Source organism: Macrobrachium rosenbergii, chromosome 53, assembly GCF_040412425.1.
Source record: "Macrobrachium rosenbergii isolate ZJJX-2024 chromosome 53, ASM4041242v1, whole genome shotgun sequence".
In the NCBI taxonomy this organism is placed as follows: Eukaryota; Metazoa; Arthropoda; class Malacostraca; order Decapoda; family Palaemonidae; genus Macrobrachium; species Macrobrachium rosenbergii.
In genome coordinates, this window is record NC_089793.1 from 6,872,824 (window position 1) to 6,887,823 (window position 15,000).

The window sequence follows — 15,000 nt, forward strand, 5'->3', positions numbered from 1 at the left end:
ATTTCCAGTAGAGAGTTCCATGATTCCAGGGTAGGGGGGGAGGGAGAGGTACCTCGTCGAGTCCACCCCTTTAGAGAAGAGAGAGACCTTAAACCTTACAGACCTTACAGTTGGTTCGGGTTGCCCCAGGTCCCTCAGTGTGAGGCACCTCTGATGTCTACCAGAGAATTGCTAATGCATCTTCCGGTATATTTTGCATCTTCCAGTCTTGGATGGTCTGGGATGCATCTTAGATATTTGTCGAGCTTATTCTTAAACACATCTACGCTCCTCTGATATGTTTCTCAGATGAGCTGGTAGCGCACTGAATAGACGCTGCATTATCGATGTTGGTGCGCGGTGGATTAATGTCCTGTGCTTTCCTTAGTTTTTCCTGGTATCGTTTTGGGCACTATTAATCTGCCTCTGCTTGCTCTTTCTGATATTTTAGCTCCATGATGTTTTCAGTAATTCCTTCTATCTGTTTCTATGCCTAAATAATCATGTAGCGTTCTCTTCTTTCAAGACTATATAAATTTAAGAATTGTAGTCTTTCACAGTAGTCAAGGTCCTTAACTTCTTCTATTCTAGCTGTAAAGGACCTTTGTATACTCTGTTGTGCAATATCCTTTTGGTAGTGTAGGTACCATATTATACTACAATATTCAAGTGGACTACGTACGTACGTTTTATAAAGCATAATCATGTGTTCAGCTTTTCTTGTTTTGAAGTGCCGGAACAACATTCCCATTTTTGCTTTGCATTTTGCTTAATATTATTGCTATTTGGTCATTGCATAACATATTCCTATTCAACATCACACCAAGGTCTTTAACTGCTTCCTTATTTGTGATTGTCTCATTATTAGGACCTTTTTATGCATATAGCATTCCTTCTTTATCACCATAGTTTATTGATTCAAATAGAGAGATTAGTTATAGGTGAGGCTTTTACCTTGGCAGGGCAGTCACCTGTAGAGGTGGAACTTGGATATAATTGTCTATGTAATAATGCTCCTTACAGAGATTTTGCTTACCTCTTCAGCCCTCCTCTACTTAGAGATCAGAGAGACTTCATCTCAGTTGCAGCAAGAACAGGAATAAAAACAAGGAAATAGGATCAAAATGCTTTGACAAATCTGGGTCACTATAAACACACACAAATTACAAAAAGTACAGAAGTCATGAGTGATAAGTCTAGTTATAAGTCCCACGATAGCCTAATGAGATTCATACAAAAAATTCAGGAAAAACCGATCATAATTAATCAGACTAATCCAAAAAAGAAAAAGGCAGTATAATTAGATTAATCAGATGAACCTAACACGAGAAAAAAGACAGAAAAATAAATAAAATACTCTCCGCTATTCAGGAAGCCGTGGCAATCAAGTTGGCATTCCCCGACTAATGATAAACACGAAACTCCTTTGAACACCAGAGCGATATTTTCTCTCTGAGACCTTATCACAAAAAGCTTTTGCTATGACATCTAATAAATTTGCATCTTCTAGGCTAACTCCTCGATAACAACAACAACAAAATCATTATTTAAGGAGCACAATAGCGTGCTCTTGTAAACAAGAGGCAAAGCCACTGACTTGTGACTCTTCCGCAAAATACATTGAAGAGAACAATGGCTTCGATCTCTCAGATTGATACACTGAGGTCCCTCGTGCTGCTGAATAGGGTCTCAGCTGAATGCAAAAATGGCCAATGCCGTTGAAGAGCCTTAGTATAATAATAATAATAATAATAATAATAATAATAATAATAATAATAATAATAATAGACTGGAAAATCCAGTGGTTATCAACCTAGACTCACCGGAGCTAGACCTAGGATCTGAGTTGCCAGATTCCTCTGTTTTAACGGTCCTCCATATAGATTTGAACTCCTTTAACTGTATCAACATTATTTTACTTTCATATCATTATATATATATATATATATATATATATATATATATATATATATATATATATATATATATATATTACTGTAAACAATTTCTTGCTATTGTAATATATATTATGATGCAAATGAGAAACTGTTACTTATCAACTCCGCCCAGAATGGAAATTTTTGCCCGCACCAAAAGAGGACGCCTCTTCTACACTCGATCACGAATTGATTGCAAATTCCTTTCTCGAAATGAAAATTTTCATGTTTGGGTAACTTTACCCAAGATTAATCCCTGACTGGGTGAAACTGAAGGCTCCAACCCCTTTGTGAATAATAATGATGATAAATATGAAAGGAGATTGGACTCGTTAACAAGATACTGTGTCATGCACATTTTTTTTATGAATACAAGGTGAAATTCTTGAGAATTCAATTAATTACTCAATGAAAATATGAAAAACTTGTAAGAAAATAGTAAAAATCCCATCTTAATTCTTCACGTAATCTGCTAACTGACAGAAAAACAGTTGAACCGAACCAATGTAAACATAACCTTTTGGGCGAAAATAATAATATTATGAGCTTAAACTCTGCCTTTTATTTCTGGACTTAACTTGTGTTAGTCTCGCACATAAAAACGACTAATAAACACTTTAGCTTGCCAACTGTAAGGTCATGACCACAGAGAGAGAGAGAGAGAGAGAGAGAGAGAGAGAGAGAGGACTAGACAAACAACATAACTGACAGCCGGTGGCCAAGACTGTAAACAGCAATGCTTTCTACTTTTATCTGGTTGTATTCAGATGCTGCTTCTTGTCACCCAGTAACTTATTTACTTATTCATTTTTCCATTTAATTACAGATTTTGTTAATCTACCTCGACAGGTATGGGAGATATTGTTCTCCTCTCGTGTACAGAGGCTTTATTCTGTTTCCTTCCCCCTTCAGACTGTTTTCAGTATAGGCCTAGGCTGCATTAAAAGTGTCTCAACTTGAAATTTCGCAAATGGGTGCTAAGTAGGTCTTCTCTGTGAGTTATACAGAATCAAAAGGTCCACACCAGTCTCACGATTCCTTGTCTCACTATATCGCACTTATGTGGTTCTTGGAAGGGGGGGAGGGGTAAGTATAAAACCCCTTGCATGAGAACAGTAGGCCTAAGCTAATCAGACAACAGACCACGAGGCCTGCTTTCAAATGAAAGCAAAACTCTAACCTTCCCTGGACCACTATATGTTGCAGTGCAGTTGCGTCTAGGCAGAAAAATTATTGAACCTTGAACGCATCATTCCCTTGACAATTCGTGCTCAGAGCCTGACAAATAAAAACAGGAGACAAATGAAGCCCCTAATACATTCCTATGCTTTGCACTAATGCTTCTCGCATTTACATATCAAACAAACAAATCTGTGATTAATGGAGCTGATATCAATGTTTACAGATGCAACATGCATCAGAGTGCGTGTGTGCTCGCGTGTTTTTATGCGTGCGTCTGCAACAAGAACTCTCACAGTGCTACAAGAACACGCAGGCAAAATGATCTCACAGCTATTCATGGTTATTCATCCATAGTATGCGTGATTAAGGAGCTTTCTATGAAACATTATTTGAAATGTTCAGAATGAACATGAATGCAATTTTTTTTAAGGATATGTCTCAAGTAGAAGCATTGCTGTTTACAGTCCTGGCCACCGGCTGTCAGTTATGTTGTTTGTCAAGTCTCTCTCTCTCTCTCTCTCTCTCTCTCTCTCTCTCTCTCTCTCTCTCTCTCTCTCTCTCTACAAAATTTTTGTACAAATTGGGTACATTTATACACCACAAATTCAAATTTCAGAGAAATATTTACATAAAAAGATAATACAATTTTACATGAAATGAATCAAGTTATAACTGGGGCATTTCATCAGCAACTTGGGTACCCCTAACATGTGAAGTATTCACTGATTACCTGTGGCTGGCTATGACTTTTCAACAGTCAATTAGGCTATACATTCCGTCTAGCCACAGTACTGTGACGCAGCCGTTTCATCGAGCCGCCTACATGACTTCCTGTCTGCCTAGTGGACGTGGCTTCTGTCTGGCAATTAAGCAGTGCTCTCTGATTGGGCTCTGTCTATGTCCTTTTGTGTTTCGGCAATCAGGCGGTACTTTTCATCTGGAATCTGGGCATGTCCTGGCACCAGGAAGGTGTCTATGGTCTATTACTGGGCAAATGAGTCAGTTCTTTGAAAGTCCCTGACACGGGGGTATAACTATTTCTGGTATCTAGAGTTGTTTGGGTTTTTGTTTGATCAAATCGAAGATTCCCTTGATTAATAGCTGTTTACTCATTTTTTTTAACTGGCAATCTGAGTATGGCTTTCCCTCTCTGCACTGAGTATGACTCACCAGCTGCGAATCCGTATGACTTGCCATTTGTGAACTGAATTCAGCTTTTCAGTTCATAATTATGATCCGATTTCGTCTGGAAATTTGTCAAAATTTTTTTAATCTGTCAGCTACCAGAGGCGTTTCTAAGACACTCAAGTGTGGCTGTTCAGCTGACAACTGTTAATGTAGTTGTTTATAATCGATAACTGGGTAAATGTTTTCATCTTGTCACTAAGAATAGCAAGTTTCATTAACAGCTGAGCGCGACGCATCTGTTTTGTTTACTCTCATTTTTTTTCCTATCAATTGGATACTGTACGACGTTAGGCTATTTAATCTCCGGGTTATTTATATTCTTTCAAGAGCTTATTGAATTTCAAACTGATACGCAAGACTTTTGTGAGATGTGATTCTCCGAAGGTCTTAATTTTTCCAGAAAGTTAGACTATACTATAATAGTAATAGGAATTGAACTGAATATAGAATTTAGGCCAAAGTCCAAGCACTGGGACCTATGAGGTCATACAGCGCTGGAAAAGAAATTGAGAGTAGGTGGGTTTGGAAGGTGTAACAGGAGGAAAACCTCGATGTTGCACTTTGAAATAACTTTTGGGAGAGGGTGGATAGCAAGATGAAAGACAGATATGAATGGGGGTACAGTAGAAGGGACGCTGGAAAGAACCTTTAGTAATGCCTACAGTGCACCCCGTGAGGTGCACTGACGGCACTAGCCCCCTACGGGATATATAATAATAATAACCTTTCGCACTTCTGAAAGTCACATTGCTAAATTTTCTTTATAATCTTTCACCAGTTTCTGCAGTTTCTCATTACTGAAGGGGGAACACTGCTCTGTCTCCATACTGGACTTGCCACTACTTACGAGGCAAGTCTGGCATCACTTGAGAGCATTCTTTCAGAAAAGCCCTTTTTATTATTTTCTTTTAGGGGGATTACAGGGTAATTCTTCTGGGGAAAGGTACAAGGGTAATTTTTTTGGGGAGGTACATGGGTAATTTTGGGAAGGTACATGGGTAATTGGAGGAGGTACATGGGTAATTTTTGGGAAGGTACATGGTGTAATTTTTGGGGCAGGGAGGTACAAGGGTAATTTTTGGGAGAAGGTACAAGGGTAACTTTTTGGGGAAAGAGCACAAGGTATTTTTTTTTTTGGGGAGGTCCAGGGTAATTTTTTTGGGGTGAGGTGCAAGGGTAATTTCTGGGGGAGGTACAAAGGGTAATTTTTTATGGGGGTAGCCTAGGCCTGGGGTAATTTTTGGGAGGTACAAGGGTAATTTTTTGGGGTGGGAGGCACAAGGGTAATTTTGGGGAGGGTACAAGGGTAATTTTGGGGAGAGGGTACAAGGGTAATTTTTGGGAGGTACAAGGTAAATTTTTGGGGAGGAGGTACAAGGGTAATTTGGGGGAGGTGCAAGGGTAATTTTTTTTGGGAGGTACATGGGTAATTTTTTTTTGGGGGGATGGGAGGCACAAGGGTAATTATTTTTGGGGGGGAAGGTACAAGGGTAATTTTTCTGGGGAGGGGGAGGGTCTCGGTTTCAGCGCCCTTTCCGTGACTTTGTGTCTATATCAGTCAGTATAGCCTTACAGCCTTACAGCCTTACAGCCTTACAATTCGTTCGGGTTGCCCCAGGTCCCTCAGTGTGAGGCAGACAAGGACTAAATTACAGCAGGGCAGAACCAAATGACAGTATGACTCAAAGGGAATAACAATTATGAACACGAGAAAACCAAAAGGTTTGTTGGGACAGAAAGAAAAAAAAAAAAAAAAACACGTGTGTCTGTATAGATCAAGACAACCAAGTATACCCTTACGAACAAACCGCAACCAAACGATTGTATGAACCAATAGAATTAAATGCCCATATGAATGAAGGGAACCAACGGACTGTATGAACCAACCAAAACCAAATATGCCTACGCGAACAAAAAAAAAATTCAAGTAAAATTCAAGAAAACCAAACGCTTTCAAGAACCAGCAAAAAAAAAAAAAGACCAGTAAAAATCCAGGAAACCAAATGACTGTGGGAAACACCAGAACCAAGCCATTGCGAGACTGCCTGCACATCTTGTAACACTTCAATGAATTAAGAGAGTGACGTGATTACCCTAATTTGCCTTCGTCACGATTGCCGGTTAGGCCATGAAGGGCGAGGAAAGGCAACCGCTTGTGTGTACTAAGTAAAAGGGGTCTAATAATAATAATAATAATAATAATAATAATAATAATAATAATAATAATAATAATAATAATAATAATAATAATAATAATAATAATGGAGGAATGTATCCATAGATATGTTAGGTAATAGGCCTATACTTGATTCTCCATTTGGAGACTCGTGCTACTCTGAGTATTTTTAAATTAATAATAATAATAAAATAATAATAATAATAATAATAACGAAGGAGAAGAAGACGAAGGGAATGCAAAGTCAGCAAATGCGAATTCACATAACTGAAACGATTCCGAGAAAGGACGATCATTTAATTACCAATCTTAACCAAGCGTCAACTGACACAGGAGTCATTGGCCTGTGAAGTTTCATTGGCTATTTATGTTTGTTCATGATTACGAAATTTATAAAAAGCATGCATACGATATATATATATATATATATATATATATATATATATATATATATATATATATATATATATATATATATTTAAAAATTATTTCTCCTTCAAGGATTCACAAACTTTCACTATGTATTACTTGAACCCAAACCACAGGCATTTTAATGTAAACAGGTCATAACTCACTACAAATGTAGCACCCACAGTAAAAGGATTTATATATATATATATATATATATATATATATATATATATATATATATATATATATAAAATGTACACTGTGATGAGAAACATTTTGCCTAAAATGATTAGAGTGTAGCTTAAAATATAAATATAATAAAATTACTCCAATGCAGAAACACTAAATGACACTAAAAAATACCAAACACCACAACCTTCTGCTTGGTGTATATAAATCAATCACAATGGAATACAAAAATAATAAAAAAAAAACAAACTTTAAATGCAATGTGAAAGTGGAAAGTGGACTCACAAAACGGAAAATCTGAACGTTCAGCGAAAAGCATCTTACCTCTTACTGCAAGGTCAAGAGAGGTCACTCACCTGGCAGTACGAAGAGGCCAGAAGAAAGCCAAACACCCACATGGCCGCCATGTTACCCCTCGTCGATCAGAAGCCCATGTTGACCACGTCGAAGAAAGTTGACAAAGTGCTAGGATATGGTGCGGCCCCTCCTCCCGCAGTCATCCAGTGCTGTCGAGGGATTGGTGGTGTCCTTTAACAGCCTCAAAAAGGCAACTCCAGGGTTAAATCCTTTATAAAACCACTGGGAAGCGACGTGTTCACTTCAAGATGTCATTTCTTTTCGTCTTCAAGGTTCCTCGACTTCCAAATGGTTCCATCGTACTAGCGTTTATTAAGTTGTTGTTTTCTATGAAGTATTTTTTGGTTTATCTCTTTTACGTCCTTTTTCCACTACACAGTAAATTATATCTCACCATTTTCCAAAACCGATTCGATTATCTTACGGTACACAAGAGGTTTAACACAAAGACTGAAATGATTTTCTAGTATTTAATTTGCACAAGAGCAACGGTTTCTTAAGAGAAACACTTTATATCTGTAAAAAATTAAATCAAACATGCGTCTAAGAATGGCTTATGACTAATTTCACCAGAGGAAAAACTTAACCAGTGTGAGTCAGTATTTGTTTCTTGCAACGACAAGTGGAAGAACAAAAACATTGTCGTCGTCCTTAGCATTCAGAATGAAACAGGAAGAACAACGTTTCGGCGTGAAAACATTTCCTCTTTTCTTCCTCTTTCCAATTCAAACACTCCTCCCCTTCCCCTCCCATACTACCATCCTTCACCCGTCCCTAGGACCATGAAATCTCCGTCCATGAGTTCTACTCACCCCACCGTTATCTCTCAATAAGCCTGTTCGCAATGGTTGATGGCAAGATCGTAAAGAAGAAGTTGTAAATATGCGCATGCGTGTGTGTGTGTGTGTGTGTGCGAGAGTGTCTTCCCCGAGCGAACTTTATATATACAGTCACAATCCCGACCTTGATAGGGGCTCGCGGATGTCCAAAGGGCAAGAAGGACCCAGTCGCCAAGGAACCTTTAGGCCGAAAGTCCTGTGGCTTCAGATGGGGATCAACGATCTTAACGGCATCCTCCCATTCAAAACGTCATCATTTAATTTTATTTTTCAGATGCTTTAAAATGTCCCTTTAAGATTCTCTCTCTCTCTCTCTCTCTCTCTCTCTCTCTCTCTCTCTCTCTCTCTCTCTCTCTCTCTCTTGGATCTGATGCTAAAACCAAGGCAAGCTTCGACTTATGAATATGCAAAAGAAAATAAAAGCAATTCATCTCGTGTAAGTTACTCTAATGCAACAGGATCTATAGACGGTATTATCCGACACTATGCGAAGCAGAAAAATAGAGAGATAAAAACACAAACGTAACGACTGAATGATCTGTAGTTGTATGTGAGACAGTTATATGCTCAAGGTTCATGAACTGTTACTTGAGTTGATTCGAGAACTGTTCCTTATCGATAACAAACCTTAGCCGAGAATTGTTCCTTTAAAGAAACCCGACTTCATTCGGTAAGTGTTACTTGATGAATCACATGTAATTTGATGCAAAATTCGAGGATTAATACTTAAAATATTTCGAGGATTATTACTTAAAATATTACTTTAAGGGAATATGTTATTCAATATTATTACTTGACAAAAAAAATCCAGTACAGCTACTTGAAAAAATATATGTATTCCTTAGCTGTTTCTTTAAAAAAATATATATACGCATACCTTTGCTGCTTCTCAAAGATGCTTGAGGGAAAATGGCTTGACTCATTGCATTTTGTATGTTCTTGGGAAAAAAAACTGTGAATTGACTTTTTGAAAACCAAATAATTTAGTAAGTGCATTTAGTCTGCTAAGTGTACGATTCTATAGTACGATAAATACCAAAAGCAAGACAAACCTTTATCTTTACTGTTAAATATTCCACATTTAAAATATATTTGCTGGCATTTGGAGAAACGAAAACTTACTAACTTAAAAACAAAAGCATCCAAGATACTGGACTGATCAAGATAAAAAATAAAAAAAACAAAATTCTGAACTTCTGTCATGAGCAGAGTAATTTTCCTCGGGCACAGCATGACTAAGGAATAGATGCCAAAGCAAAATGAATTTTATGTAACAAGGCTCTTCGGTCTAGCTTTTGGTCACGTAGCTTGATAGGAATTACACCAGAGTTAAACGGTCTCTTGCTTAATGGTCTTTTTCAATGCATGTTGGACCATTTTGCTTGAAATACTTCAGTATGCTATTAGTCACTGCATTGCCTAGTGCAAATGGTGTACGCTTTACATTGCTATAAATACCTTGGTATGATATTAGTCACTGGATCAGTACAAATGGTATATGCTTTATATTGAACATTTTCATTCGTAAACAAATAACTGAATATTTTCTCTCTCTACCAATGTAAACATGGCCACTCTTCTGGCTTTCTTTTTCCTTATTATTCTTCTATTTATTCACATATTTATCTATATACGCGTTTAAAGTCCATAGCGATAAACCGCATCAAAAGAAAGGCATAACAAGTTAACCAATTACAGTGCTTCAAGTACCTACTTGACACCTCACAAGCTCATATATAAGAATCGCCCAACTCCTCACAAATATCACTAATGAATGCCACTACACTTTGCGGTACGTAATGTAGTAAAGTGCGTAACGTTAATACGAACCGTCACAGCATCGCGTACCGACTGTCCAACGCATCATTAACGTGTAATAAAATCCAGCGTGTTGGAAGGGCGACTGGATGTGAGCGTACCGCCTTACGTCTTTACAAACCAACCGCCAGCCAAACACTGACTGACTTGAGCTGAGGCCTGAGTGAGTTGACGGTGAAGATCCTCAACCCTATCTCTCTCTCTCTCTCTCTCTCTCTCTCTCTCTCTCTCTCTCTCTCTCTCTCTCTCTTCTTTGGGTCTAGACCGTACACTTCCCCATTTGCTTGCTTAAAACTCTTTCAGCCTGAGGTGTGTGTGTGTGGACCGGGTAGAGGAGGGTAGAGGAGTCTGCATTAGAGATAGGTTGCTCCAGTCTGGTGGACGTTTCATACCTCAGAGAGAGAGAGAGAGAGCTCTTATAAGCCTTGTCTGGCCCGACCGTAAGGATTCGTTGTCTGAGAGGTGCAGGAGAAACCTGTTTGTGGTTCCAACGCCTTCTCTTTCATTTTGAGACAAGATGAATTGTCAGATTTTTCGACCTGTGCTGAAAAAGGAGAGAGAGAGAGAAAGAGAGGGCAATGTTTCGCGGGAAACAATGCGTAATAATAGAGGAAAGAGAGAGACTGAGATAGGTCATGCAGGAAGTGAAGGAATTTCGTGGGCAAACGACGTTAATATTCAGCTTCCACAGAACAGCAATAAATTAAAAAATAAATAAGAAGTTTCAAATTTCCATCTCTGCCAGCAACGCCTTTCAAAGACATGAACGCAATTAAACAAATAACGGTTTAGGGTATTAAATTCGAGGACGCAGTTGGAGCACAGGAAATAGGATAAAGAGAAATAAAGAGAAAATGAAGGAATACAAATCCGACTGTTTATCCGATCGGGCACAACGATTGATAGATTCTGCACTTATGTTTTTGTTTGAGGACATTTAGCATGGTTGCAAGTAAATATTTTCACAAGATTGGTTGCACTTGGTATTCCTGATTAACTCCGCCCTCACTTTGCTTACAAGCGTATATATGCATGTCCGTGATTACATATATAAATATATATATATATATATATATATATACATATATATATATATATATATATATATATATATATATATATATATATAAATGAAAAGCACAACAGATATAAGTGAGGTGTCAAACGCTAGTCTCATAACACAAATTCTCTCTCTCTCTCTCTCTCTCTCTCTCTCTCTCTCTCTCTCTCTCTCCTGTTAGAAAACGTTAATGTCAAAGCCATAGATTTAAAAAAAACCGTCGTAATAATGAATGGTGTGAATTCAATATTATAACAGCTCACTGTGTAGAGCGATTCGACAACGAATTCGTGTCTTAAAACCCTTACTTCTACTTTCATTACTATTATTACCATTTCTGCCGTTACTTCTGTTACTGTAAAAACCTTCGTTTGTTTATGTGTATCCAATATTTTACCACGACATCTGTGGCAATGCTCATTAATATGGCAAAAGCACAGTGCATTAGCTTCAGATATTTCCGTGCTCTTTGTCTCCCAACAGTGACTAATTCATTCACCAACTATCTGCGCGCGCGCATACACGCGCACACACACACACTTGGTTACATGGCTCTTTGAAAAGAAGGCAGAATTATTATTTTTTCAGTTTTTGTCTCGTAAAATTACACTTTTGCTGATATATGTTGAACTTGTTTTGATTGTTCTATTTTTCACCACTTTAAATTTTGCTACAAACTACCGATGCTTACTTGTTGCCGTCGTGGGGAGGCTTAGAATCCCAACGCTAAAGTTTGATAATTTAAGGTTGGAAACTATACTGTACATTCACATTAGCTTTATACTCAGGACTTGAGTAATAAGTCACTTTGTATTTGTCTCAGTTCAGTGACTTTTCTTTCACTGTAGTTTTCTTCTTTCATCTGTTCTCTGACTGACTATCTTACATTATTTATATCCTTTTTTTAATTTTGTTTCTCTTATTTCTTCGTGTGTCGGCTAGTTAAGGACACTTCTTTGCATGTTAGTCTAAATTAAAGAATATCGTTTACCCTTCTAAAAAAAATGTCTATACTTTGTATCAAATGTCATTTATAATGTCACTTTCATTATATATATATATATATATATATATATATATATATATATATATATATATATATATATATATATATATATATATATATATATATATAAATATATATATATATATATATAAAACTTTTACCTTTCTATTTTAAATCGAGGCGCTGAATAACAGAATGGTTTGTAGAACTTTGAATTTACACTCCGCCCCAATAGCAGTATGTCTCAGGGCATACAGGAGCAACGTCTCAGAACTAGGGTAGCTTAGTCTTAACCTTGAGTCTAACGACAACAACAATAAGCAGTTGTCTTGTTGTTACGTATTCTTGCGAGCGAGTTCGTGCTTACAGTTCAAAGATGGTATTATTATTATTATTATTATTATTATTATTATTATTATTATTATTATTATTATATTTGTAAGCCGTTTCCAAACAGAGGATGGGTCTAGAGAAAAAATACAGCAACTACTGAACCAATGATTGTCATTATTGTTGATTATCATTAATTCAATAGACTAAAACCGACATAACCGTAAGTATAACAAGGAAAGAATGAAATAGGCCTTAACGTACAGTATATAAATAGACAAAAACATACAAGGTGTTTAAGAAGTGGTAAAATCAACGTTAGTTGGGATCAATTTCTGCTTGAAAATGGTAAACCGTTAAAATCAGGGTTTCGGCTCTCAAGTCCCCACTCGCTAGAGTGTCCATCGTCCTTGGCTGGAAACGTTTGTGATAGTTCAGACGTTAATACTTAGGAGTCAGTACTGGTCAGTCATTGCTTCTCTGACAGTGTAACGAGTGAATGCGAATGTGCGATTATCCCGGTGGGTCGTGCTTTGTGTTTAGGTCGTGTAGTTCATTCCAGAAAGTTGTACAACGCGTTTGGTTGCCTGACTACGTAAGTATGTGCGCTTAGGGAACAGTTTTGCCTCTTTTATCTCCCAAATTCACCAATACCGTATGTCAGGAGGGGCTTGCGTTAAAAAAAAATTCAAACTTGTCTCATCAAATCATAAATTTAAAATTGAGTTTTTGAAGTAACTTAATTTTTTCCTGGTTTGGTATGTTCTCTGAAAATCGTAGGTATAGTGAGGATATTAGCTAAACCAAAAAACGTGCTTGCTACAGCAGTCATATTTTCTTTGCAGGTCAAAATGTCCCACTGTAAGAAGTTAGATCGCTAGTAAGGACAGCACAGGCCAGCTACCAGTCTGCCAGTGGTATTCAGAACTTTTACATTTCAGTCATAAAAAAGGAATAATTTCGTCGTCTCGTCCACATTTCCAATGCTGGGTTCAGACAGGTGAATGAATCAGTTTTATAGCTGGACAAATGTCAGGGTAGTATTGTTAACTTAGATGTTGTGTGTTGGTGAAATACCACGAATAATAAATTCACAACAGAAATTTTCACCTTAACTTTGAATCAGCAATGAGAAAAGTAACAATGAAAAAATACGTAACTGTTAAGTACGTAAGGTATGAGCAGCTATCAAAATTTCGGGTTTCCTCATGCTGTAATTATATATAGGTTCCACTCGTGAAAGTTTGAAAATTTGTAGATACAAGCCTCGGTAGTCAACGGTTCCTTTGAAATATTTCATGAGGACCAAACTTGCTGAAGTTGCTTTGTATAATGGACTGCCTTTAAACACTAACGAGTGCTGAGTACTTGAAAAGTTGCTAACCTTGGAATTTGGAAACAAAGTTAAATTTTTATAAGGAAAACATGAATGGTTTTGAGGTCCTAATGAGGCTATTTGGTTGATACATGAAACTTCACTTTGAAAGTTTCAAATATGAACAGTTGTTTATTGACGGCCTAAAACATCTCTATATACATGAACGTTGAATCTAGTCTTTTAAGGTAACTGCGTTTACATTTTTTGAGTCATGCAGTTTGTCATCATTATTATTACCCCGCTTCGCTGGTTTAATGGAAATGGCATCTCTCTCTCTCTCTCTCTCTCTCTCTCTCTCTCTCTCTCTCTCTCTCTCTCTCTCTCTGAGTAAGCCTTTTATGTTCACGAAGTAAATCAGGCCAAAAGATAGTTATAGTTGGTTTAGTACTTGAAATTAATAATACGATGTACAGATATAATATAAAAATGGAGGCTTGACTTGGAAAACTTTAGATTTATTACTCAAAAAGAATTTCTTTTGTATAGGTGAGAGAGTTTTCGATGATTCCCTTAGTTTCTACGAGAGAGTACCCATGAGTGTGTGGCAGGTTAGGCCTACACGGTGGCAATACGTACTAAATACCCAAAATAAGTAACTGTACAGTCATCTCTTGAATGTTAACTGGACTTTGGTATGGGCACGCCAGAGGTATCTCTCTATCATTTTAGTCTTCATTGCATTTAAAGTATCGTTCGTAATTCATATCAAATGTTTACGAATGTTAGCAACATTTCATTTGGAGTGGAAGGTAGATTTAGGCCTAGATACAAGGTAACTTTACTACTAGTGTATCATTACTAGTGTGTATGTATGTATTATTAGTGTGATGTAAGAGTGGGGAGAGGATTTCCATCCCTAGGCCTAGGGGACATTTGATACGAACAAGCTGGCTTGTTGATAAAACAATGGGTGTGTAAATGGTTAAAACAAATATTATACATATATATAATACACACACACATTATATATTATATAAAGTTGTATGTCTGCACAAAGCTGACTGTGTAAAGGGATAACCGAGTGAAATTAAAGATAGGTAGATTTATCTACGTGTGGGTGTGCATGAGCAAGATAAATTCTAGCCACGACCAACAAGTAAGCACACAACAACAAGACATATTGTCATTGTGGTTTGTTTACCACTTGTTC

At 37.2% G+C, this 15,000-nt stretch overlaps 1 protein-coding gene and 1 long non-coding RNA gene across 2 annotated transcripts in view; one reads left to right on the forward strand and one right to left on the reverse strand.

Moving 5' to 3' along the window:
* Nucleotides 1-7,607, reverse strand: part of LOC136834048 (A disintegrin and metalloproteinase with thrombospondin motifs 3-like) — a 192,413-nt gene extending 184,806 nt beyond the window's left edge. The window contains 1 exon segment of the mRNA XM_067096305.1: nt 7,419-7,607. Coding sequence (XP_066952406.1) covers nt 7,419-7,469 — 51 coding nt within the window. The 5' untranslated portion in view covers nt 7,470-7,607.
* A 5,290-nt stretch (nt 7,608-12,897) lies between these two features.
* Nucleotides 12,898-15,000, forward strand: part of LOC136834072 (uncharacterized) — an 11,808-nt gene continuing 9,705 nt past the window's right edge. Inside the window, exons 1-2 of the long non-coding RNA XR_010851652.1 lie at nt 12,898-13,067; nt 13,318-13,472. This is a non-coding gene — a long non-coding RNA (uncharacterized lncRNA). The remainder of the gene's footprint in view (nt 13,068-13,317; nt 13,473-15,000) is intronic.